Source organism: Haematobia irritans, chromosome 1 (assembly GCF_050003625.1).
Source record: "Haematobia irritans isolate KBUSLIRL chromosome 1, ASM5000362v1, whole genome shotgun sequence".
NCBI lineage: Eukaryota > Metazoa > Arthropoda > Insecta > Diptera > Muscidae > Haematobia > Haematobia irritans.
In genome coordinates, this window is record NC_134397.1 from 7,457,959 (window position 1) to 7,482,957 (window position 24,999).

Sequence of the window (24,999 nt, forward strand, 5' to 3'; positions counted from 1 at the left end):
GGTTAGTTTTCTTTAATAATTCTTAATTCACTCAATCGTTTTGGACTATACCACATAAAGTTATAATAAAACTTGCCAAAAAAAGTTATAATTTCGTTCTGGTTTTACAGATTTGATTTCGATTTTAGCAGCTAAACTCGATCTCAATACCCACCTATATTGCGAAATTTTTTCGTACATCACTGATTTCAACAATATACCTCCATGTGCCGATATTAGGAATCGCAAGAATTTATTTGTTTTACAACGAACAAATCGAGATACCTTTGGACTTCAATCCAATTTAAATTCCGAATACTGGAATTTGGTAGATAGATATGATGAATATGATGCATATCAGATCTTGTATCTCGGAAACTGACACAACAAAATTTTCATATTTTTTCAATATTTAACTGGTACGGAGAGTCTATTCCTTTATTTTGTCATAAAAATTTATCAAATATTTATTGGGTTTAATGGGTACGTTGATGACAAGAAACTGTAAAATACTGGAAACACTGCTGTAGACTCCATTTGCTTTCCATGGCATCAACACGCATTAAATGGGTAAATTATAAAGGGGTTTCGTAAACGCATAAAAACATTGGTTTAATACATATATACGCAATTTATTAAACTACATAAACGCCGACATCAACTATAGCAAAAAGTCGATAAGTTTAACAGTCGACTTCGAACTTTTATATCGCCAGATGAGAGGTGCATAAGCTTCAACCCATCCGATCCACTCTAACTAGCTCAGTTATGTCTTTAATTAGTTAATGATAAATAATCTAACTACTACATATTAAAAGTTTAGTGCTGTATGTTAGTATGGGCAATTTCTTTTCCGTAGTCAATTACATAGAACTCAATTGATTCAACATAAAATCCGGATACCGGTTAAAAAATATTTTTATTTTATTTTAAGCTGTCAACAATGATTTTTTTTACTTACTATACAAGGGATAACTAATCCGATTTGCCCTTACATATTAAATACAATATATGCATAAACAATTAATACTGATGGATATTACTGAGACTTTGTTATATTTGTTGAAAACTAAAAAAAAAATTGTTTGAAGCTATCCCAACAAACACAGGAAATATTGAATTACAGTAATTATTATAATAGCTTTTAGAAGATTCATGCCTTGCCAATACTTAATGGAAAAAAAGCATTAGACCCAGAGAAGGAATATGATCACCTCAAAATTGTTTCGAGAGCATAATGTTATTTTTGGACGTTTTTCAGGTCCGCCAGTAATCTAAAGCTATATGTCCCTAAAATTTGCTTACGCCTTGCACAAAATGCAGGACACTCACACAAGAGGTGTTTAATTGATTCCTTTTCCTCCGCATCATGACAGCTCATACAATAGTCATTATACTTCGCGCCAACAGTTTTTTGCAAAATTGCCTATCAGAGACCCCTTTATACCAGATATCAGGAGTAATATCTGACGTCTCGAGAACACTAAAGGGTGATACGGTCAAAATTTGGTCAAGAGAAAACACGTGTAAATCGGTGAAATCGTTTATTTAAAAAAATCAAATTAAATATCTTTTTCAAGTTCAATTAGTATAAAATTCAGGAAAAATATTCAGTTAGGCTTTCGCTTTTCCAAATCCGAATTGCCGGGCCTCACGCTTGACACCTGCCATCAGTTTTTGTACAGCCACCTTGTCCACCTTCTTCGCCGCAGAAAGCCAGTTTGCCTTGAACTGCTGCTCGTCCTTAGCAGTTTTTTGGTCTTCTTTAGGTTCCGCTTGACAATAGCCCAGTATTTCTCAATTGGGAGGAGCTCTGGCGTGTTGGGAGGGTTCTTGTCCTTGGGAACCACCTGCACGTTGTTGGCGGCGTACCACTCCATGGCCTTTTTACCGTAATGGCAAGATGCCAAATCCGGCCAAAACAGTACGGAACAACCGTGTTTCTTCAGGAAAGGCAGCAGACGTTTATTCAAACACTCTTTCACGTAAATTTCTTGGTTGACAGTCCCGGAAGCTATGAAAATGCTGCTTTTCAAGCCACAGGTAGAGATGGCTTGCCAAACCAGATATTTCTTTGCGAACTTTGACAGTTTTATGTGCTTGAAAATATCGGCTACCTTTCCCCTTCCTTTTGCCGTATAAAACACCTGTCCCGGAAGCTGCTTGTAGTCGGCTTTGACGTAGGTTTCGTCGTCCATTACCACGCAGTCAAACTTCGTCAGCATCGTCGTGTACAGCCTCCGGGATCGCGCTTTGGCCGTCGTATTTTGTTTATCATCGCGATTTGGAGTCACTACCTTCTTCTAAGTCGATAGTCCGGCTCGTTTTTTGGCTCGATGCACGGTTGTAGACGATACACCCAGCTTATTTGCGGCATCTCGGAGAGAGAGGTTAGGTTTTCGCTCGAAACTACCGGCAACTCTCTTTGTCGTCTCAGCGGCTTCCGGTTTTCGATTTCCCCCCGATCCAGACTTCCTGGCTGTCGACAAACGTTCACCAAACACTTTAATTACATTTGTAACGGTTGATTTGGTAATTTTTAGCGATTTTGCCAGCTTTGCGTGCGAGTAGCTCGGATTTTCGCGATGTGCGAGCAAAATTTTGATACGCTGCTTCTTGCTTGGACGGCATTTTGACAACTGAAGAGTGAATTCCAAAATCAAAATAGGAGCAACATTCTATACACACACACCTTCAAAAAGAGGGGTGTTCAGGTTTTTTAAATGCAAAATTGAAAGAAATACGTCAAGTTTATATTGACCAAATTTTGACCGTATCATATTTAGCATATCTAGTGTGCGGTTTAAGTTTATACGGGGCCATATTTGCTTGGTATCGTTACAACCCTTGCAATTCTCCCATCGAACATTTGCCTTCATAACAGCCTTCTCCCGCAGTAAGAGCTTGCAGGTAGCCAGAGGCATACCAACAGATTCTAGTTCCCCTGGAATATGTAAGGTAGTCCCTAGCCTTGCTAACTAATCCGCTTCGCAGCTCCCCGGTATGTTACTATGGCCAGGCACCCCTATTAAGTGAATATTGTGCTGCTCAGCCATCTCATTGAGAGATTTGCGGCAGTCGATAGCGGTTTTCGAGTTAAGGAACACAGAGTCCAAGGATTTTATTGCAGGTTGACTGTCTGAGTATATATCAATGCCAACATTTTTTGGAACATTACTTCTCAGCCAATTCTCCACCTCTCTTATTGCTAATATTTCAACCTGAAAAACACTACAGTGATTAGGTAATTTTTTTCGCTATTCGAAGTTCCAGATCTTTAGAATATACTCCAAAACCCACTTGTCCATCCAATTTGGAGCCATCAGTGTAGACATCTATATATCGTTTATTCCCAGGGGCCTGTGTGCACCACGCCTCACTGTTGGGAGTTAGAGTTTCAAACTTTTTTGTCGAAAAGTGGTCTCGCCAAAGTGCAATCCACTACGGTAGGCACATCTAGCCTTATTTTGAGGACCGAACCCTTTTGCCCACCACAGCGATAGCTCGCGCAGCGCGCGAAAATGACTAAAGGCAATAGGTGCAGCATCACATTAAAGGAATTTGTTCCTGTCTTACTGAATGCGCCTGAGATACACAAGCAACCCATATGCTGAACTTTGTCTAAACTTGTCGGCTGCTTAAGTGCCGGCCACCAGACTACAACACCATATAGCATTACAGGTCTAACCACTGCCGTATATGCACAATTATCGGTCATAGTCCCCACTTTTTTCCTATTGCCTTTTTGCACGAGTACAAAGCTACAGCGGCTTTTCTCGTCCTTTCTTCAATATTAAGCTTCCTGTCCAAAATAACGCCAAGGCATTTTGCACACTCACCAAAGTGAATTTCTATACCCCCTAAGGATATGGGCTTAACCGTGGGATTTTTGCGGTTCTATAAATTTATTGACCAATTTTGCGTGGTTGTTATAGGCCATATATTAACATCACGTAGAAAATTTCAAAGAGCAAAATAATATTTTTGGATGGGGCAAATGTAATATATTTGTCGCAAACCATGTTATGTTCTCGAATTATGGTCATCCTGTATATGTTTGGGAGAAAACAACATTATTGCGACAAAAATGTTGCTAGTTCTCCGTCCAAAAATAATATTTTGCTCTTGAAACATGTTTGAGGTGATCCTATTTCTTATGTGAGTGGATGTGCAATCCAAATTTGGGGATCAGTTTATATAGAGTCTTTTTTTAATTATGGTCTGATATGGACCATTGTTTGCATGGTTATTATTACTTTCGGTCCATGAACATTCGTTCACGAGTTTTCAATATTGTTTTTCTATTACATTCGAACACGGTTAAAATGATTATCCAGGTTCAGAGATTTTTGGTTCATTATGAATGTAGTAAAGAACATTTCTAGAAATATCATAGGGTTTTCTTTTTTGCATACTTTCAAAGAAATAGTTTTGCTGGGTTTGTCTGTTTCATTTAAATACTATTATACTTATTCAATATTTATAAAGATATAAGAAAGAAATTAACTCATTTTAAATTTACACTTGTTAAATTAATAAAAATTAGCAAAATGTAATCCGGTTCTGAATAGTAAACAATATAGTAACATTGCAACAATAGAAAAAACATAAGTTACTATAAATTCAAACTTCAAATGAATTTATAGCAACAGTTATTAAAAATAAATCAAATAGTTTACGTTCGCGCTATATAGAATAACGAATTCGCTATGATAACGAAAGCAATTTTTTTGATTTTTCTTACATTTGCGGGTGTAAAAGGGTCCTTTCGTGAGTTATTAATATATATATTTTTTTTTTGACAAAAAGAAAAAAGCGGAATTGGAAAATTTAAACAAAATATTTGTTGAACTAAATATTATAAAAACAAAAAATGAAACAAGGAAAAATACGTGTCAAATAAAAATAAATTTAAGTGAATACTTTTCATTATTCGTGATAAAAACTAAAAAAGTGATAAAAATTTAAAATATTAAATTAAAAAAAAATTAAAATATTAAATTCATCCTGTATTCATAGACATAAAATAGCCTCCTTAATACTCCTCAATAGCCTACCACTTTCCGGATACCAAAACTCGTTTATGCACATCTTAACATCGGTTAATATACAAGTTATATCAGATATATCGATAGTTAAATTTTGTGCAAATATTACCGAACTCAAATTCATTTTGCTTTAGTTTATGTTTTTATGTAAAGATGTGTCAATTAAATAATGGAACTTAACTAAAACATAAGGAGGATATTTTGGGATTAAAAACTTTTATTTTAGCTTAGCTCATAGTCGCCTATCATAAGATATTGATTATACGAAATGCTTTTTTATTTATTCTAAATCCGCGTCTCTGGCCCACCATCCAGTGTTGCCAGTATTTTCCGAGCTCTTGTCCCTAAAATAGGACGCTTTCATCCCCAAAATCCGCAATTTAATTTAAAATTCCCCATAAATCCTCTGACAAGTTTTTTGAAAAAAAGTAAAGCAATGGGCAATTTTTTTATACCAGTTTGCGAGTTACAATAAGATGAAGATTTCCAAACACAAAACCAGGAGACGGGTGCTCAAAATATCATCCGATGTAAGCCCTCATCATAATGAATTATGTGTATAAAGAGTCATCGAATTTTTTTATCTTATGCAAATCGTCGTTTTCTAAATGAAAATGGGAGTTCGGTCAACATGTGTATTTATGAGTCAACGCTTAGTTCTAAATAGTCAAGAAATAAAATTGGGTAATCGATCAAAAAGCGTTGTTGCGCCGATATGAACTCTATTCTATATGTATGGGATATACATATTTTCCAAAACAGTGATATACGCAGATGGGGGTGCAACACTTCAACCCAAGTCAATTTCACAATAGTAAAAAATTTCTTAGGAAAAAGGAAAATTATAAATGCCGTGGAATAAAGAGGGGGAAACTTTGTTTGAGTTTTGAAGATACTCTGTACACGATAAAAAATAATTCTTTACTCCCAAACGAAATTTTAGACAAACAAAGTTTCTCATTTGCTTTTCGCTGTAAGGAAGTGTATTTGGGAGAAAAGTATATACTTTTTGTGATAAACGTTAATTCTTTTCCAGGATGTAAAAACAATTACATAAAGACTAACTCAAAAAAAAAACATTGTTTTCTTGCTAATTGCATTTTCCCTCACATCTTTCTCACATCCACGAGGTTTTTTAGTTCTTAACACAGTGGGAGAAAAACACCTGTAATACCAACAATGTAAAAAAAAATTATACAATTTTATAAATTTAAAATTTTTTGTTTTACCTTTCGCGTGGACGGAGAATCGAACCGCGGACCGTGTACTTTGTAAGCCAACACACTAACCACTGAGCTATGTACCTGTTATGGTCATCAATAGATAATTATCCATATAAGTTATATTTATATAGCATAGCTTGCGGCGCCCACGAACCGAATAAACAAAGTTTATTTAACAGAAAGAAACTTTTAGTTTGGCACCGTGGAGCAGTAGTTGCTACGTCCGACTTGCACGCCAAGGGTCGTGGGTTCGATCCCTGCTTCGACCAAAGTTTTTTTTTTTGTTTTTTTGTTTTACATATATTCCAGATAAGTTCGGAAGATTCCGAAAAAATGTTCAACATTACTTTGTACTATATTAAATTTTGAACTGTAAAATGTGTCTTATTAAAGACCTAAAGTCAGAAAAGAACAGTGTTTGATATAAACGAAATGGACTGTGTTGTTGTTGTTTCAAAAATAACTCTTTTTATTGAAAAAATAAAAATTTTGTAACAACGATTTTTTTTGGTGATAAAAGTTTAAAATTTTCGAAGCAATTCAAAAAACTCTAACAAAAGAAAAACGTTTTCGGTACACGTTTTCCAAACGTTTTTTTCTTTGCGTGTAGTTCTTTAAGCCCCTTTTTAAACATGTACGCGGACGAAAAAGACTGTTTTTCATATGTTTGGGTGTAACAATTATATGTTTGGAACTCGAATTTTTTAACACAATATTTTTAAATGCAAGCATATAATGTTCATAAACTAGCATAACATGTTTGGGACATATATGTTAATATGTTAGAACATATTGTGTTTGGGACAAAACATGTTTGTAAATATAATATGTTTTGGAGGCAAACATATATAAATTTTGAAATAGCCTATAAACATATATGTGTTTAGAAAGAGAGACCTACACACAAAAAAATTTTTTTATGGTTCAATCACGAAATTAATTGATCCAATTAATTTTTTAATTGAAATGTCTTCAATCACAGAAATGATAGTATCAATTAAAAAATTAATTGAAGGCCAATTAAAAAATTAATTGATCCAATTAAAAAATTAATTGATACTATTAATTTTTGTGATTGATTTTTGTTTCAATTAAAAATTTGTTGAATCAATTAAATTTTTAATTGAATATTTTTTAATACTCAATTAAAATTTTAATTGGAAAATTTTTCGTGAAATTTTTTTCTGTGTAGAGAGTAAGCTGGAAGTAAAATAATGGAAGTAACCAATTGGCACCTTAAAAATATATCCACACAAAGAAAATTTTATTAATTTTTTTTCTACCAGTGTATGCCCTAAGGCGGAACATAATATGTTTGAATAATATTTTGTTTGGACCAATCCTGAATATATATATATATATATATATATATATATATATATATATATATATATATATATATATATATATATATATATATATATATATATATATATATATATATATATATATATATATATATATATATATATATATATATATATATATATATATATATATATATATATATATATATATATATATATATATATATATATATATATATATATATATATATATATATATATGCTTGAAGCAAAATGTGTTTGGGGTATATGTTACAGGAGCGATTTTTTGAGGGTGTAGAACTAAAAAAATTTCATATAAACCATAACTCTAAATTTTATTTATTTATAATGTTGAACAGATTTCGAAAATTCCACACAAAAATCCACAAATTTGTGGAAATTCCTCACCAAATTCCCAAGTCCCCAACTCAAAATTTTCGTCCCCATCCACGAAAAAATATCCCCGATTTGGGGAAAAATTCCCAATACTGACAACACGGCCACCATCCATACATAAATCCTGAATTGAAAATCAAAATCTCAGGATATGTGTCAACTTTTTTTTCTTTTTTGGCGTAAATGATGGAGGGTACGTTACACACATTTCTGCACAAATTTCTTTAAAGGCAATAAAAAAAAGATTATAGGAAATCTTTGCAACGTTTGTCATACATTCTTAATTATTTCCTGTTAAAGAAAATACCTAATTTTACAATTATTAATCGAGCTTTATAGACAGATTTAGATTAAGGAACATGATTAATAGAACCATTGAAAAGAAAACGCCAGATACAAATCTATACACGCCTGGACTGTACACGTTTCGATTCAGGCGAATGAATCTTTCCAATTTTGGGCTCTTTATGCTAACTCCTTATGGAGAAAACATTTGAGAATTTTCCTCTTACAAATTGAATCATTTTTTCTCCCACTGTACATCATATTTTCATATTTTCATATAATATGAACTGAGATGCACCATTATAATTTATTTTTTTGTAATAAATTAATAACTAAATTTTTGTATATGTACGCAGTATTTATCAATATAAAATATGAAGAAATCGAATAAATTTGGACTTTGATTTTTTATGGAACGATATTTTACAACTAAACCTAAATGCATTTCTTTTATTTACAGCCGATGATCCCAAGCCCTGTAAATATGGAGATTCTGAATGTATTATGAAATTATTCGATTATTTTGTTGGTGAAAAATTTAGTGGTGAGTTACAACAAGTTAATTGATATTGTAGATTTAAGTAATTTTAAATTTACATTAATTTAATTAAAAACTTTATATTACGAATTCCTCTAAAATATCTTAATTTTTTTATGTCCAGAAATAAAGGCAGTTCGTACACTCAAAAAAAAAGTTTACTTGGATCCAAAGATTTTGACCTTCCTTTAAGGATTTTGCTATTGATTCCGAGCCAAAGATGCGGCTTCTTTAATATGAAGACATTTTTTAGGGACCTCCCTGGCTTTAAATCTAGGATCGATAAAATTAAAATTGGATACAGATCTCATTCATCGAATTTTTATTCTCTGTTTGCGATATATTAATAAAGGTATTCATGTACAAACAAATTCCAGTTTCAAAATCCAAATTATGTCAAGTACTTCCAAGTAAAAACTGTTTTCTTAACGCTAAAAAAAACTTTAAACCAAAGATGCAAATCCTTAAAATAAGTCTTAGCCTATATTTGAAGCATTTTTATCTTAAGTTTAAAAATTCAATAAGTCAGTTGAGTTAAAGACGATTTCTTTAAATTAAAAATGTTTTTCTTTATTTTAAGGAAACTTTGCCTTACTTCAAAGATCTACAACTTCAACAGAGGGACGCAAAATTTCAAGATTTGTGTCCTAAATTTAATGAAAACAATTTTTGAAGCAAGTATCATAAACTTTATTTTAATTAAAATGTCATTATTTCGAGTCCTAAAATTTAAGCTGCATAATCTTCCATATTAGGTCAATATTTTTTCAGTGTACAGTTAATATTGTATTAATATTTGCAAAAATTTATATATCATTCTTTTTATGGTTTATGATATAGAAAACTAACCTATATTGTATTGTTAAATATTTTTTTGCCACTTTTAATGTACTTTACGTTATACAAAACTAAATTCTAAACAAGTTTTCACTTAACTTTCTTGAAAATAAATTACATTCATAATTTAAAGAAACAATATTTAAACTTACCAATATTTTGAATAAATAAACACAAATAATTATTTTATTTTATTACAGGTGATGAAAGTCTCGGATTAAAACTGATCGATCCTTTACCCCTTAAGAATTGGGAAATAGGCAAAGGAGGTGATAGTCCTGTTAATATCAAGTTTGTTGTACTCAATGGAACTGGAGCCGGTTTAAGATCTATGAGAGCAAAGAAAGTAAAGTAAGATTATAACATTAAGATGAATTTTCTTCCCCAACTTTTACAACAACCCATAGCCTTTATAATAATCAAAAGGCAAGAAAAGTGGGATATTAAAATTTAACAAGTTTTGTCCATTTTGATAAAATATCTTCTATAAATTTCTTATACATTTCAGTGAATATGAGAAATAAAATAATGATAATAATAAAACTTTATACTAATTGTAGAGGATTCGGCAAGGATATTGCTGTCAATCATGAGATTATATCAGAAGGTGATACTCTTGTCCTGACTGGAGATTATAATATTTCAGGCAAAATTTTACTCCTACCACTTTCTGGTACGGGAAAATGCAATGTAACTTTCAGTAAGTACTTCTTGCCTTTTATTATTATTATTTTTTAATAAAACCTTTTTTTAAAATTATATCACCCAAAACTAAATAGTTAAGCCCCACCTGACAATCGGTTGGACTGGACTATCATATGAAAAGAATGGAGAAACTTACATGAAATTGGATAAATTCTATCATATAGCTAGTCTACAAGGTGCATTATTTCAATTTGACAACCTTTATAATGATAAGGCACTGAGTGATAACATGAATAAATTTATGAATGAAAATTGGAAGGAAATCTTTTCCGAACTTGCTGAACCTATTCAGCATGGATTTGGCGTTATTTTTCATAAATATATTTCCAAAATTTTTGCCAAATATCCATATAACAAAATATTAACAGATTGAATATAAGGAATAAAAGCAAACTATTGCAATTGTAATATTGTCATTAAAATAAAAAATATAAAACATACAAACCATTTTTTTTTATTTTTTTAATGAGGTTATATTAACTTCAAAGGAAAATTATAAATTTTGCGAAAGAGATTCAATATCACTGAATATATCAGATAATAGGTTACTTTATAATACCTCTGTAATAACTATAAGGGGCTTCACAGTACAGACCAGTTGACAATATTGAGTGATACATCCCAGCAAAAACTGGAGCACTATTTCAACAGGATTGTAAGGGAGAGAGGCAGTACCAACTGTTTACAAAGCAACCGAATTAGCGCTGATATTTGTGGACGATGTCCCGATTTAGAGCAGCTTCTACATAGCGCTGATATAATTGTTCATTTTAATAGCAATATTGCTCAGAAGTGAGATATAATCTTGAGTTTCCTATTTTATAGCATTGTTGGAATAGATGAAGGAAAATAGCATTACGTTTCATGCATCTATACTGCATGAATTGGTTGCAATAAAGTAAACGAATGATCATAAACTAGTTTGCTTACTCGTTTACGTTATTGTTACCGATTCATGTATACCAAAAAGCGCAACTAAATTCTTACTGCTGAAGTATTTTTTGATATATATCAAATTAGAGGGCAGTTCGGAAACTTCTTAGCGAGGGCAGTTCGGAAACTTCTTAGCCTAGCACAAAAAGCGCGGTATAAACAGAAAAAATAAAGTGTTTTGGAAACTTCCATCTCTGTTATGAACACATGTTAAATTTTGTTTCGATCTGGCAACTCCTTCATATAAAAACAGGTGTTCAAAAAAGACGCATCAGCAATTTTTTTACAATGGAAAAATTAGAAATGCGTGCTGTCATTAAATATTTACATAAAAACGTTTTATAGGGACAAGAAATTCATAATGTTATGGTGTTAGGTGAAAGTGCTCATAGGCAACAATAAAAAATTGGGTTGCTGAATTTAAGCATTGAAGATGAACCACGTAGTGGACGTCCAAAAACAGCAACAAGAACAAAAATTGTAGCCAAAGTGCATGATATGGTATTAAATGATCGACGAATAAATGTGCGTGAAATTGCAAATATCATGGGCATCTCAAATGATCGAGTCCATTTAATTTTGCATGAAGAACTACAGATGAAAAAGCTTTCTGAAAGATGGGTGCCACATTTGTTAACAGTCGATCAAAAACGTATAAGAATGAACAAGCTTGTTTGGATCGTTTTAAGCGAAATAAACTGGATTTTAACAGTCGTTTCATAACTGTTGATGAGACATGGATCCACCACTATACTCCAGAAACAAAAGAACAATCCAAATAATGGACTGAAGCTGGAGGAAGTGCCCCAAAGAAGGCAAAAACAATTCAATCGGCTGATAAGGTTATGGCAACCGTTTTTTTGGGACTTCAAAGGTATTTTATTGATTGACTATCTGCAAAAGGGTAAAATAATAAATTCAGAGTACTATTGCAACCTTTTGGATCAATTAAATGTACAAATTCGAGAAAAACGTTCTGGCTTACAACATAAAAAAAATATTTTTCATCAAGACACCGCACCAGCGCACAAGAGTGTTTTAACAATGGCTAAAATCAACGAATTAAAGTACGAGTTGCTTGACCACCCACCTTATTCTCCTGATTTAGCTCCCAGTGACTTTTACTTGTTCCCAAATCTAAAAAAATTCCTTTGCTGGCAAGCGTTTTACCTCAAATGAAGATGCAATTACAATTGTAAACCACTATTTTGAAGACCTTGAGGAAAACTATTTTAATCAAGGGATAGAATTGCTACACTCAAAAAAAGTTTACTTGAATCCAAAGATTTTGACCTTCCTTTAAGGATTTTGCTATTGATTCCGAGCCAAAGATGCGGCTTCATTAAAATAAAGGCATTTTTTAGGGACCTCCCTGGCTTTAAATCTAGGATCGATAAAATTAAAATTGGATACAGATCTCATTCATCGAATTTTTATTCTCTGTTTCTGTTTCTCAAATTTCAGTTCCAAAATCCAAATTATGAAACGTACTTCAAAGTAAAACCTGTTTTCTTGATGCTAAAAAAACTTTAAACCAAAGATGCAAATCCTAAAAATAAGTCTTAGCCTATATTTGAAGCATTTTTATCTTAAGTTTAAAAGTTCAATATATCAGTTGAGTTAAAGACGATTTCTTTAAATTAAAAATGTTTTTCTTTATTTTAAGGAACATTTACCTTACTTCAAAGATCTACAACTTCAACAGAGGGACGCAAAATTTCAAGATTTGTGTCCTAAATTTAATGAAAAAAAATTTGAAGCGAGGATTATAAACTTTCTTTTAATTAAAATGTCATTATTTTAAAGAAATTTGTCCTTAGCATTGCGTAAATTTCGAGTCCTAAAATTTAGGTTGCATAATCTTCCGTATTAGGTCAATATTTTTTTCAGTGTAGAAAAGCGTTCGACTAAGTGTATTGAAGTTTCAGGAGATTATATTGAAAAATAAACATATTTTTGGAAAACTAACTATTCATTGTTTCCGAACCGCCCTCGTAAGCAAAACAAATTTGAATCTAATTTTAAAGCTGTTTTATCTTTAATTCAAAGATTTCGTTGATAAGGACCCGGAGCTATTGGCCCTCATTTAAGGATTTGTATTTATATACACGCAAAGAAAGTTTGGAAAACGTGTACCGAAAACGTTTTTCTTTTCTTCGAAAATTTTAAACTTTTATCACCAAAAAAAATTCGTTTGTTACAAAATTTTTATTTTTTTCAATAAAAACAATTATTTTTGAACCAACAACACAGTCCATTTCTTTTATATCAATCACTGTTCTTTTCTAATTGTAAGTCTTAAGTTTCATAGTAAAAATTTAATATAGTAGGATGTAATGTTGAACATCTTTTCGGAATCTTCCGAACATATCTGGAATATATGTAAAAAAAACCTTTTGGTGTTCGAAGCAGGGATCGAACCGATCGGACCCTTGGTATGCAAGGCGGACGTAGCAACCATTGCTCTACGGTGCCCAACTAAATGTATGTTTCTTTTAAATAAAGTTTGTATAATCAGCTAGTGGGCGCCGCAAACTATGCTATATAAATATAACTTATAACGATATTCGTCTATTGATGACAATAACAGCTACGTAGCCCAGTGGATAGTGTACTGGTATGGTCTGCTCGATTCTCCGTCCAGGCGAAAGGTAAAATTTAAAAAAAAAATTATAAAACCGAATAATTTCTTCCACATTGTTTGTATTACAGAAAAAGGTGCTAAGAACTAAAAAACCTCGTGGCAGTGAGAAAGATGTGAGGGAAAATGCAATTAGCCAGAAAATATTGTTTTTTTGAGTTAGTTTTTATGAAATTGTTTTTACATTCTGGAAAAGCATAAACGTTTATCACAAAAATTACATACATTTCTTCAAAATAAACTTCCTTACAGCGAAAATCAAATGAGAAACGATCTTTGTTTGTCTAAAATTTCATTTGGAAGGAAAGAATTATTTTTTTTGCGTGTAGGTAGTAAATGTAAATAACATAAATCTTAACGGCGATTACAGAGATTGTAGACAAACAACAAGCAATGGAAAGAAAATTACTAGCCTGTTATATCAATCAATTTTAACCTATAATTAAAAAATTAAATAGTCCCATTATTGTTAACCCGGCCGTAATGAAAAATCTATTAAAGAGCTCAATACTGCTCCACCCATCTGTCATTCCAATGCATACAAACCAAGAATTCTATCAATTTTCTCTGGTATTAATAATCTTGCACTCAATTATTTTTAATTGAATATTATAATTATAGGTAAAATGTTACAAATTAAAATACACAGAAACAAAGTAATTTGTTTTATGGGAAAAATGAACTAAAGTTCTCCATTATTTTGACATTTCCTTAAAGAGTTGTTAAAACAAGGAACATGTAAAAACCTCATGCTTACAAAATTACTCCTCATAAAAGAAACAAGTATATACAGCAGTAAGTTCGGCCGGGCCGAATCTTAAATACCCACCACCATGAACCAAATATTAGGGTTTCCTTTGAAATTTCAGGAGGGCTTGAGGACTTGAGGACACTTCCCGAAGATAAATTTAAAGATTTCACCTATGAGGACTATATCAGATTCTGGATTTATAAGAACCATTTTTGTTTGAGTTTTAGAGGAATCATCATTGTAAGTGTGCACGAAAATTATAAAATAACGTCTTGACTTGAAATCTTAAATCTGTAGAAGTAAAATCTGGAAATTTTACATTGAGTTTCAAGCAATTTTCATGATCAGTGCGCCTTCTACACCCTCAAGAAGTGAAGTCGGTCTATATGGAGACATTATCAAATGGACCGATAAAAACTTAATCCGATACACGTTTTTGTGAGCCTAAAATACCAGATTATTTACAATTTCAGGCAAATCAGATAAAAACTACGGTTTCTAGAAACCCTAGGAGTTAAATCGGGAGATCGTTCTTATGGGGGCTATATTAAAATATGGACCGATACTCACCGTTTTCGGCACACGTCTTTATGACCCGAAAATACCTCTAGATTTCCAATTTCAGGCAAATAGGATAAACACTTCGGATTCTAGAAGCCCAAGAAGTAAAATCGGTCTATATGGGGGCTATACAAAAATATGGACCGATAATCACCATTTTCGGCACACCTCTTTATGGCCCTAAAATACCTCTACGGTTTCTATAAGCCCAAGACCCCAAATCGGGATGTCGTTTTATATGGGGACCATACCAAAACATGGACTGATACTCATTATGGACACGTATTTGTGGTCCTACAATACCTCTAGATTTCCATTTTCAGGTTTCTATAAGCCCAAGAAGTAAAATCGGGAGATCGGTCTATATGGGGGCTATACCGAAATATGGACCGATACTCACAATTTTTGGCACATGTATTTGTGGTCCTACAATACCTCTAGATTTCCAATTTCAGGCAAATTGAATAAAAACTGCGGTTTCTATAAGCCCAAGAAGTAAAATCGGGAGATCGGTCTATATGGGGGCTATACCAAAACATGGACCGATACTCACCATTTTTGGCACACCTCTTTATGGTCATAAAATACCTCTAGATTTCAAATTTCAGGCAAATTGGATAAAAAGTATGATTTCTATAAGCCCAAGACCCCAAATCGGGAGGTCGGTTTATATGGGGACTATATCAAAACCTGGACCGATATAGCCCATCTTCGAACTTGACCTGCCTGCAGACAAAAGACGAGTTTGTGCAAAATTTCAGCAAGATTGCTTCATTATTGAAGACTGTAGCGTGATTACAACAGACAGACAGACAGACAGACAGACAGACAGACAGCCAGACAGCCAGACAGACGGACAGACGGACATTGTTATATAGTCTTATAATTTCTCCCTGATCAAGAATATATATACTTTATATAGTCGGAAATCGATATTTCGATGTGTTACAAACGGAATGACAAACTTATTATACCCCCGTCACCATTCTATGGTGGTGGGTATAAAAAAAACAATTTCAAGTAAAGACAGATCCTTTTTTGGGAAACGAAAATTTTATTTTCTTTTCAAGAACGACATGCAAAGAAAATTTCATAAAATTTTTCTTTGATAGAATAAAACAATTTTTTTTTATAATTTAGACAATAGCATATATCGTTACAATGTGACTTTGTTTAATTGATATTTTGTATATTAAATATTTGTTGCCTTAAGTTTAATCGATTTTATTTTATTAATGATACATCAAGAAAAAAAGGACCTTGCAAAAATTTCAAAAAGATACACATTTCGTTACTTAGAATAAAAAAAGCAAACACAGGAAATCAATATTAAGTAAAATAATATATAGATTCTCTACGATTTTCAATATGTGTGTAAATGTATTAATTTACTGTATTTACAACATGTCGCTTTTGGATCTATTAACTCAATATATCAATATGTCTATCAGTTGTCACGAATACGGAACTTTTCAAGAATTCATTGACTCTAAAATTGACAGCTATTGATATGATAGTAATATGCTGTGCATAAAATGATATAAAAGCATCATGGTATTATGGTGAAGCATCACAAATAATTCGAAAATATAGAGTTTGCATTAGAGTTAAGATTAAATTTAACCATAAAAATGCAAAAATCATATTCTTATATTCTAAAATTGACTTTACTTGTATTCGTCTTTCACGGAGTTAAAGGAGAATTTCGTAAGTTCTGTGTAAAATATTAAACAATATTTCCATTCTAATATTATAAATTAAGTCATGCCTCTACACACAAAAACATTTCACGAATATGTTTCCAATTAAAATTTTAATTGAGTTTTAAAAAATATTCAATTAAAAATTTAATTGATTCAACAAATTTTTTAATTGAAACAAAAATCAATCACAAAAATAATAGTATCAATTAATTTTTTAATTGGATCAATTAACTTTTTAATTGACCTTCAATTAATTTTTTAATTCATACTATCATTTCTGTGATTGAAGACATTTCAATTAAAAATTAATTGGATCAATTAATTTCGTGATTGAATCAGAAAATTTTTTTTTGTGTGTAGAACGAAACTTTTGACCGATGAAGTTTTATTTTTTAAAGTTGTCTCTTTCAAGGCAAATACATTGTACCTTTTGATTCAATTGGACCCAAGAAACTTTGATGAGCCCAAAAGAAAGAACTTCTAATGACAAAAGCTAATTTCGTTGTTGGCTGATAAGTCCCCGGTCTACAAAGAAAAACACATTTTTTTGTCAAAATTCGTTTTTATTATTCAACATAGTTCCCTTCAAGAGCGATACAACGATTACAACGACCTTCCAATTTTTTGATACCATATTGGTAGTACTCCTTCGGTTTTGCCTTAAAATAGGCCTCAGTTTCGGCGATCACCTCTTCATTGCAGCCAAATTTTTTTCCTGCAAGCATCCTTTTGAGGTCTGAGAACAAGAAAAAGTCGCTGGGGCCAGATCTGGAGAATACAGTGGGGGTGGAAGCAATTCGAAGCCCAATTCATGAATTTTTGCCATCGTTCTCAATGACTTGTGGCACGGTGCGTTGTCTAGGTGGAATAACACTTTTTTCTTGTTCATATGGGGCCGGTTTGCCGCGATTTCGACCTTCAAATGCTCCAATAACGCCATATAATAGTCACTGTTGATGGTTTTTCCCTTCTTAAGATAATCGATAAAAATTATTCCATGCGCATCCCAAAAAACAGAGGCCATTACTTTGCCAGCGGACTTTTGAGTCTCTCCACGCTTCGGAGACGGTTCACCGGTCGCTGTCCACTCAGCCGACTATCGATTGGACTCAGGAGTGTAGAAAAACTCGGGTGTATTACGAGAAAAACTCGGGTGTATTACGAGTTAACAGTTGCAAACACCTCTCAAAATCATCAACACGTTGTTGCTTTTCGTCAAATGTGAGCTCGCGCGGCACCCATTTTGCACAGAGCTTCCGCATATCCAAATATTGATGAATGATATGACCAACACGTTCCTTTGATATCTTTAAGGCATCTGCTATTTCGATCAACTTCGTTTTACGGTCATTCAAAATCATTTTGTGGATTTTTTTTGATGTTTTCGTCGGTAACCACCTCTTTCGGGCGTCCACTGCTTTCACCGTCCTCCGTGCTCATTTCACCGCTCTTGAATTTTTCATACCAATCAATTATTGTTGATTTCCCTGGGCCAGAGTCCGGAAACTCATTATCAAGCCAAGTTTTTGCTTCCACCGTATTTTTTTCCCTTCAGAAAACAGTATTTTATCAAAACACGAAATTCCTTTTTTTTCCATTTTTTTCACAATAACAAAAGTTGCTTCACAAAAGACGCTCTATCTCACAAACTAATTGACTTACAGACGTCAAATTTTGACACGAATCATTTGAAGGTTGGTACTATATAAAAATAATATGCATTTAATACTAGCGACGCCATTTATGTGTCAGACCGGGGACTTATCAGCCAACCGTTAAAATGTTTGTGTGTGAGGGAAGCGTATAATCAATTAATTGTTCAATTAATTGTTTTTTTTTTTTTTTTTGTGAGCAAAACAATAAGCATTAAAATAAGTTTAATATCTTTACAAACCATCTTATGTAATATCTTCTAAAACAATTTCACATATTTAAAGAGAGTATAACAATTTTATAGTATTGGATTTTAATTATTTATTTTTCGTTTTTAATGGAAATAGCTATTTAAAGTCATTAAACACCAGTTTCGCTCTTATGAAAATAAGACAAATGTTATAAGCCGCGTATATTATTCCACATTTTACATAAATTACAAAACGTTTCCTTATAATACTTGACGTTGATTTGTAAATACAAATAACTAACATCTGTCACTTCTCGCTTACAATAATTTGCAGTACATGAGTAGAGTAAAATTATTGTTATTTAAATCTCATAAACAACAACTAATTGCCAATTAAAGCAATGATAATTAATGGTATTATAATAATTTGTTTTTTTTATTTTTTATTGAGTGCGTAAATGACATGATGCCAATCGCTGCAATAAAAACTTCAATCGAACATACTTTACGGGACGTTTGATATTTTCCATTATAACACTTCAGATTTTGTAAATGAGTAGCATACTTTTAGGAAGTACAATTGAAATTCAGAGTAGTGATGCCAAGTTTTTATATCTGGTGAGGGCAACGATTTGTACGTAAGCACAATCAAAGCGACAACACATTTATACATTTTTCAGTCCGAGCGGAAGTTAATTTCCATAGTCTTCATACTGGATCTAGCTGGGATTAGATGACTGGATTTTGGTCTTATATGCTACCATCTAATGGAGAAATCATAAAAGATGAATCTTTTTTATTTGCTTTTATAGAATTGTTAGTGTAAAATTTCGTTTGTCTAAACCGCAGTTCATCTCTCTCTTCTCTCTCACTAAAATTTTATTCTATTCTCTTTTCCAGCTGGCGACCCAAAGCCCTGTAAATATGGGGATACAGAATGTATAGCAAATCTCATAAACTATTTCCTGGCTGAAAAACATGATGGTATGATTAGTGATATTTTTGCCGAAAACAAAGTTATAAAATAAAAATTCACAGGTGACACATCGATCAACCTGAAACCAATTGACCCATTGACCCTAGATACGGTAAAAGTTAAACAAGGCGAAAGCAAAAGTGCAGTAAGCTTTGATTTGGTACTAACAAAGAACAGTGTACACGGTTGGAGAACAGCTAAAGCAGTTAAAGTCAAGTAAGTTTTTGTTTTATAGGAAGCAATTTTATATTACGTGCAACAGCGAAATTATTTGCATAAATGAATTTAATTAATTTACAAAATTATAGAATAAAAAGTGTCGTTCAAGAAACGAACAATTCACTTATTCTTAATTTTATTATTTTAAACACATTCATTTCAGAGGTTTCGGCAGGGATATGACAAAGCCAAACCAACTTGTATTTAACGCAAAAGCTCTCAGTTTATTTGGAGATTATTCAATAGATGGAAAAATTTTGATATTACCTATAAAGGGAAGTGGATTGAGTAACATCACAATGGGTAAGTACCCAGCAAAAAACGCGTCGCCAAAAAGGTAATGAAAATGTTCTTTTTGGATCCGGAAGTGGTGCAAAATTGATGCAGAAGCGATGAATTGAACATGGGCTTGTCATAGGACGAAAGTCCTCAATTTCAACAGCCGTTGCACTGAATTTGCATCACTTCTTTAGATGTGATCCGAATTCAATGTTTTGGATGAAAATTAAAAATATTCTGTGATATTTTGTCAAATAAATAATTGTTATAATTTTTTATAATTTTTAATGGATTCTAACGCTTGTCGGAAACGTTTGATCTCAAATATTTTCAAAAATTCACAATTTTTTCAGATTGGATTTAGCATTTTTTTCGACAAAATTTAAATGATTTGTGCCATTTTATGAATTCTTACTCTGTTTTTAACCTATTTGAAACAAAAAAAGTTAAAATTACCCATTAAAAGTATGAAAAAAACAAGTTATAAAAAATTGAATTAAAAGAACTTCCTGGGTACACACAACAAAATTTCACGAAAATTTTTCCAATTAAAATTTTAATTGAGTTTTAAAAAATATTCAATTAAAATTTAATTGATTCAACAAATTTTTAAATAGAAACAAAAATCAATCACACACAAAAAAATATTTTTCTGATTCAATCACGAAATTAATTGATCCAATTAATTTTTTAATTGAAATGTCTTCAATCACAGAAATGATAGTATCAATTAAAAAATTAATTGACAGTCAATTAAAAAATTAATTGATCCAATTAAAAACTTAATTGATACTATTAATTTGTGTGATTGATTTTTATTTCAATTAAAAAATTTGTTGAATCAATTAAATTTTTAATTGAATATTTTTTAAAACTCAATTAAGATTTTAATTGGAAAAGTTTTCGTAATTTTTTTTCTGTGCACAAAAATTATAGTATCAATTAATTTTTTAATTGGATCAATTAACTTTTTAATTGACCTTCAATTAATTTTTTAATTGATACTATCATTTCTGTGATTGAAGACATTTCAATTAAAAATTAATTGGATCAATTAATTTCGTGATTGAATCAGAAAAAAAAATTTTTGTGTGTAGTTAAAATAAAGAACATCATTGGGAGTGCATCTTCTGGAAGTGCTTTTAAAGTTGTGCCTTTGGAAGAACTTCCAATTTTTTTTTTTTTTTTGCTGGGTAGAGATAATTCAAAAGTGATAACTATGATACTCTATCTGCCCATTATGAATTTAGGCGATTTAAAAATAATTAATACGACGATTTGATACTTCTCATTTTGAAATTTAAACCCACCCAATTATTATCGTCTTATGTCGAATCCAACAGTTTTATGATTGGAACTATTATTCCCCATAATACTACTATGTATTCTAGGGAGCAGTATGAAAATGAAAGAAAATATAACTGAAGCATGAAAATCTATTCCAAATTGAAATTAGAGCTCATTTTTACTCCACGATTTAAAAGACTTTGTGAAAATGAACCCTAGGTTAGGTCTGGTGGCAGCCCGATATATCAGGCTCACTTAGACTATTCAGACCATTATGATACCACAGGGGTGAACTTCTCTCTTATCATTGAGTGCTGCCCGTTTCCATGTTAAGCTCAATGACTAGGGACCTCCTTTTTATAGCCGAGTCCGAACGGCATTCCACATTGCAGTTAAACCACTTAATCCACCGCTGAAAAACTTTTTGGTGTTCGGTCGAAGCAGGAATCGAATCCACGACCTTGTGTATGCAAGGCGGGCATGCTAACCATTGCATCACGGTGGCTCCCGTGAACGCTAACTGATGGAAATTTTTTTAAGTTTTAAGAAAAACAACAAGATTAATCTGAAGCGATGTAATGCTATCCGGAAGAACTAATGTTTGCTTAGTTGCCACCACTGTCAAATCCTCGAATGCGAGAATAGGCCCTACTTGAAAGCAGAGCATAATCCCACAAAGGAAATTGGGGTTAATTTTCATTTGAATTATTAGGGTCTATTTTCATAATGTAAAAGGTCCGCAGAAATAAAATTAAGTCGCCTCCAAATAATATAAAAAATTAGTGTTATTGTTCCAAATAATTCAATATAATTTTTTGGGGTCCTACTTCATTTAGGTTTTGGGGCTAATTTTCATGGGGGCCATATTCAGGGAATATTATACAGTGAAACCTTTCAAACTTGGACACGTCAATATGTGTACGACGATGGACAATATGTATACGACGTTTGCTATATGAGAACAAAATTTAGACGACCGTACATGTCCACTTTTGAGAGGTTTCACTGTAATACAATTTTACATTGCATACAATTTATTTGATTTTACTACAATACATATACTAATCCAATAATAATAATGTTCTACGTTCTCAGTTGATGTCACATTACAAATGGATTTTGTTGGAACTCCTGTGGAAAAAAATGGCGCCACATACATGGCCATCAAAGACATGCAATTGGAAGCAAAACCAACGCAAATAATATACAAAGTGGATAATTTATTCAATGGTGATCAAATCTTGGGAGACAATATGAACTTGTTTCTAAATGAAAATTGGAAAGATATTTACAATGAAGTGCATTTGCCTTTAGCTAGAGGATTCAGTGGAATTTATACATCCGTTATCAATGAAGTATTTTCAAAATATCCATATGAGCAATTCTTTGCTGAATAGAAATTTAATATATAGCACTCATAATTTGATTTGTAGCTTGATGAAACAATTAATTAAATAACTAAGAAATTCAATTTCAAATTTGTATTGTAAAAAAGTAAATCCAGAATTTATTGTAAAATATTCGCTTTCTTTAAAGAAAATCGTATGTTAGAATATTAATAATATATTTTATACATTATATTACAAAAAAAAAGTAGCTATTACATTAAATACAAATATTTATATATATTTGCTTCAATCTCGACATGAATTGATCAAATTAATTTATTTCAATTATGTATTTTCCAACCCCTATAGACAAAAAAAAGTTAAAGAAAACTTCAACTCTATTTTTACACTGAAAAAAAATATTTACGTGATATTAAAGATTTCGCAACCTCAATTTAAGGATGCGCAATTTACACACTATTAAGGACAAATTTCTTTAAAATAATGAAATTTTAATTAAAAGAAAGTTTATAATCTTTGCTTCAAATTTTTTAATAAATTTTTTAATAAAAAAAATTTTTTTTATTAAATTTAAGACACAATTTGAAACTAAGGCAAATTTTCGTTAAAGTAAAGAAACACATGTTTGATTTAAAGAAATCATCTTTAAATTAACTGAAATATTGAATCTTTAGATTTAAGACGCTCCAATATAGGCTAAGACTTATTTTGAGGTTTTAGCATCTTTAAAGTTATTTTGGAATTAAGAAAATATTTTTTTACTTCGAAATATCCGTCATAATTTGGCTTTTTAAACTGGCATTTGTTTGTACGTGAATAGCTTTATTAATATACCGGAAAAATAGAATGAAAATTCAATAAATGAGATCTGTATCCAAATTTTAACTTTATAGATCCTAGATTTAAAGCCAGATAGGTCGCAAAAAAAATTTCCTTATTTTAAAGAACCCGCATCTTTGGCTCGGAATCAATACCAAAATCCTTAAAGGAAGGTCAAAATCTTTGGATCCAAGTAAACTTATTTTTGAGTGTACCATATAAATTCATTCGATAAACTGTCAACAAATTGTTATGCAGAGGTCAGTAAATGTTTAAATTAGTATTAGTATTTTGTTTTATTTTTTTAATGCATTTATTTGAATGAAAATTATAATTTGTATCATGAATTATAAATATATAAACATATGTATACATAAATATATATAAACATAACTTGCATATATATAATTATATTCTAGCTTTATGCAAAACCAGTTTTAATTCTCAAATGAAGTACATTTCAAAAGGTTAATAAACTTAATGTTGAAATTGTATAATAACAACATGAATGAATATCTCCAATCATCAAAAAAAAATAGAATCGTAGATAAAAGTCGGAACACAATGACAAAAAAAGCAGGCAGTATACGCCTGGACAATTCAACGTTCGCTTTATATTTTATACCTGGATGTAAGCAAATATTTTTACGTCAAAAGCAAACCTGCCTACGTCAAAAGTTGAAATATTGTATATATTTAACTTTTGTACGCTTCGGCGCCAAGCTCACATTTATTGTGTGTACACTCATATAATTATGTACGTTTCAACTATTTGCGAAGAAAAGAATCAAACGAAGAATTAAGCATCAGCCCATCAAATAAAGCGTTGCCAAAAAAGCAATGGTGCTTAAGGTTTCCTCAGAAGCAATGAATTCTACTTGCGCTTGTTGATTTCGCATTAGTCATTCAGATGTGATTCTATTCCAATACTTAAGATACATTTTAAAAATAATGAAAAAGTAAAGTTTTTCTTAAATTCTATCTATATAAAAAGGCGTTTTGAATACGTACTACTACACCGAAAAAATAGTGAACCCATTAGGAAGAAAAATTTTGTTTAATTTTAGAAAATTTAGATTATTTTTAGAAAATTTTAACTAAACAACAGTACAAACGCTGACATCACGCCGATATCACATAAATAAGTAATAACTACGAATTTAGTAAATCTTTATGATTCATTTGTGTACATTTTTTTCCCATATTATACACGCAAAGAAAAAAAACGTTTGGAAAACGTGCACTGGAAACGTTTTTCTTTTGTTAGAGTTTTTTGAATTGCTTTGAAAATTATACACT

At 31.5% G+C, this 24,999-nt stretch overlaps 1 protein-coding gene across 1 annotated transcript; it reads left to right on the plus strand.

Annotated features, from left to right (window-relative positions):
* The first annotated feature begins 4,592 nt into the window (after positions 1–4,592).
* On the plus strand, positions 4,593–23,031 carry LOC142220876 (uncharacterized). The gene is made up of 11 exons (XM_075290274.1): positions 4,593–4,749; positions 8,720–8,803; positions 9,835–9,985; positions 10,195–10,334; positions 10,414–10,710; positions 16,677–16,741; positions 16,806–16,932; positions 19,672–19,755; positions 19,810–19,963; positions 20,130–20,269; positions 22,628–23,031. The coding sequence occupies exons 1-11, from the start codon at positions 4,689–4,691 to the stop codon at positions 22,927–22,929; spliced, it is 1,605 nt and encodes a 534-aa protein (XP_075146389.1). The 5' UTR covers positions 4,593–4,688; the 3' UTR covers positions 22,930–23,031.
* The last annotated feature ends 1,968 nt before the right edge of the window (positions 23,032–24,999 follow it).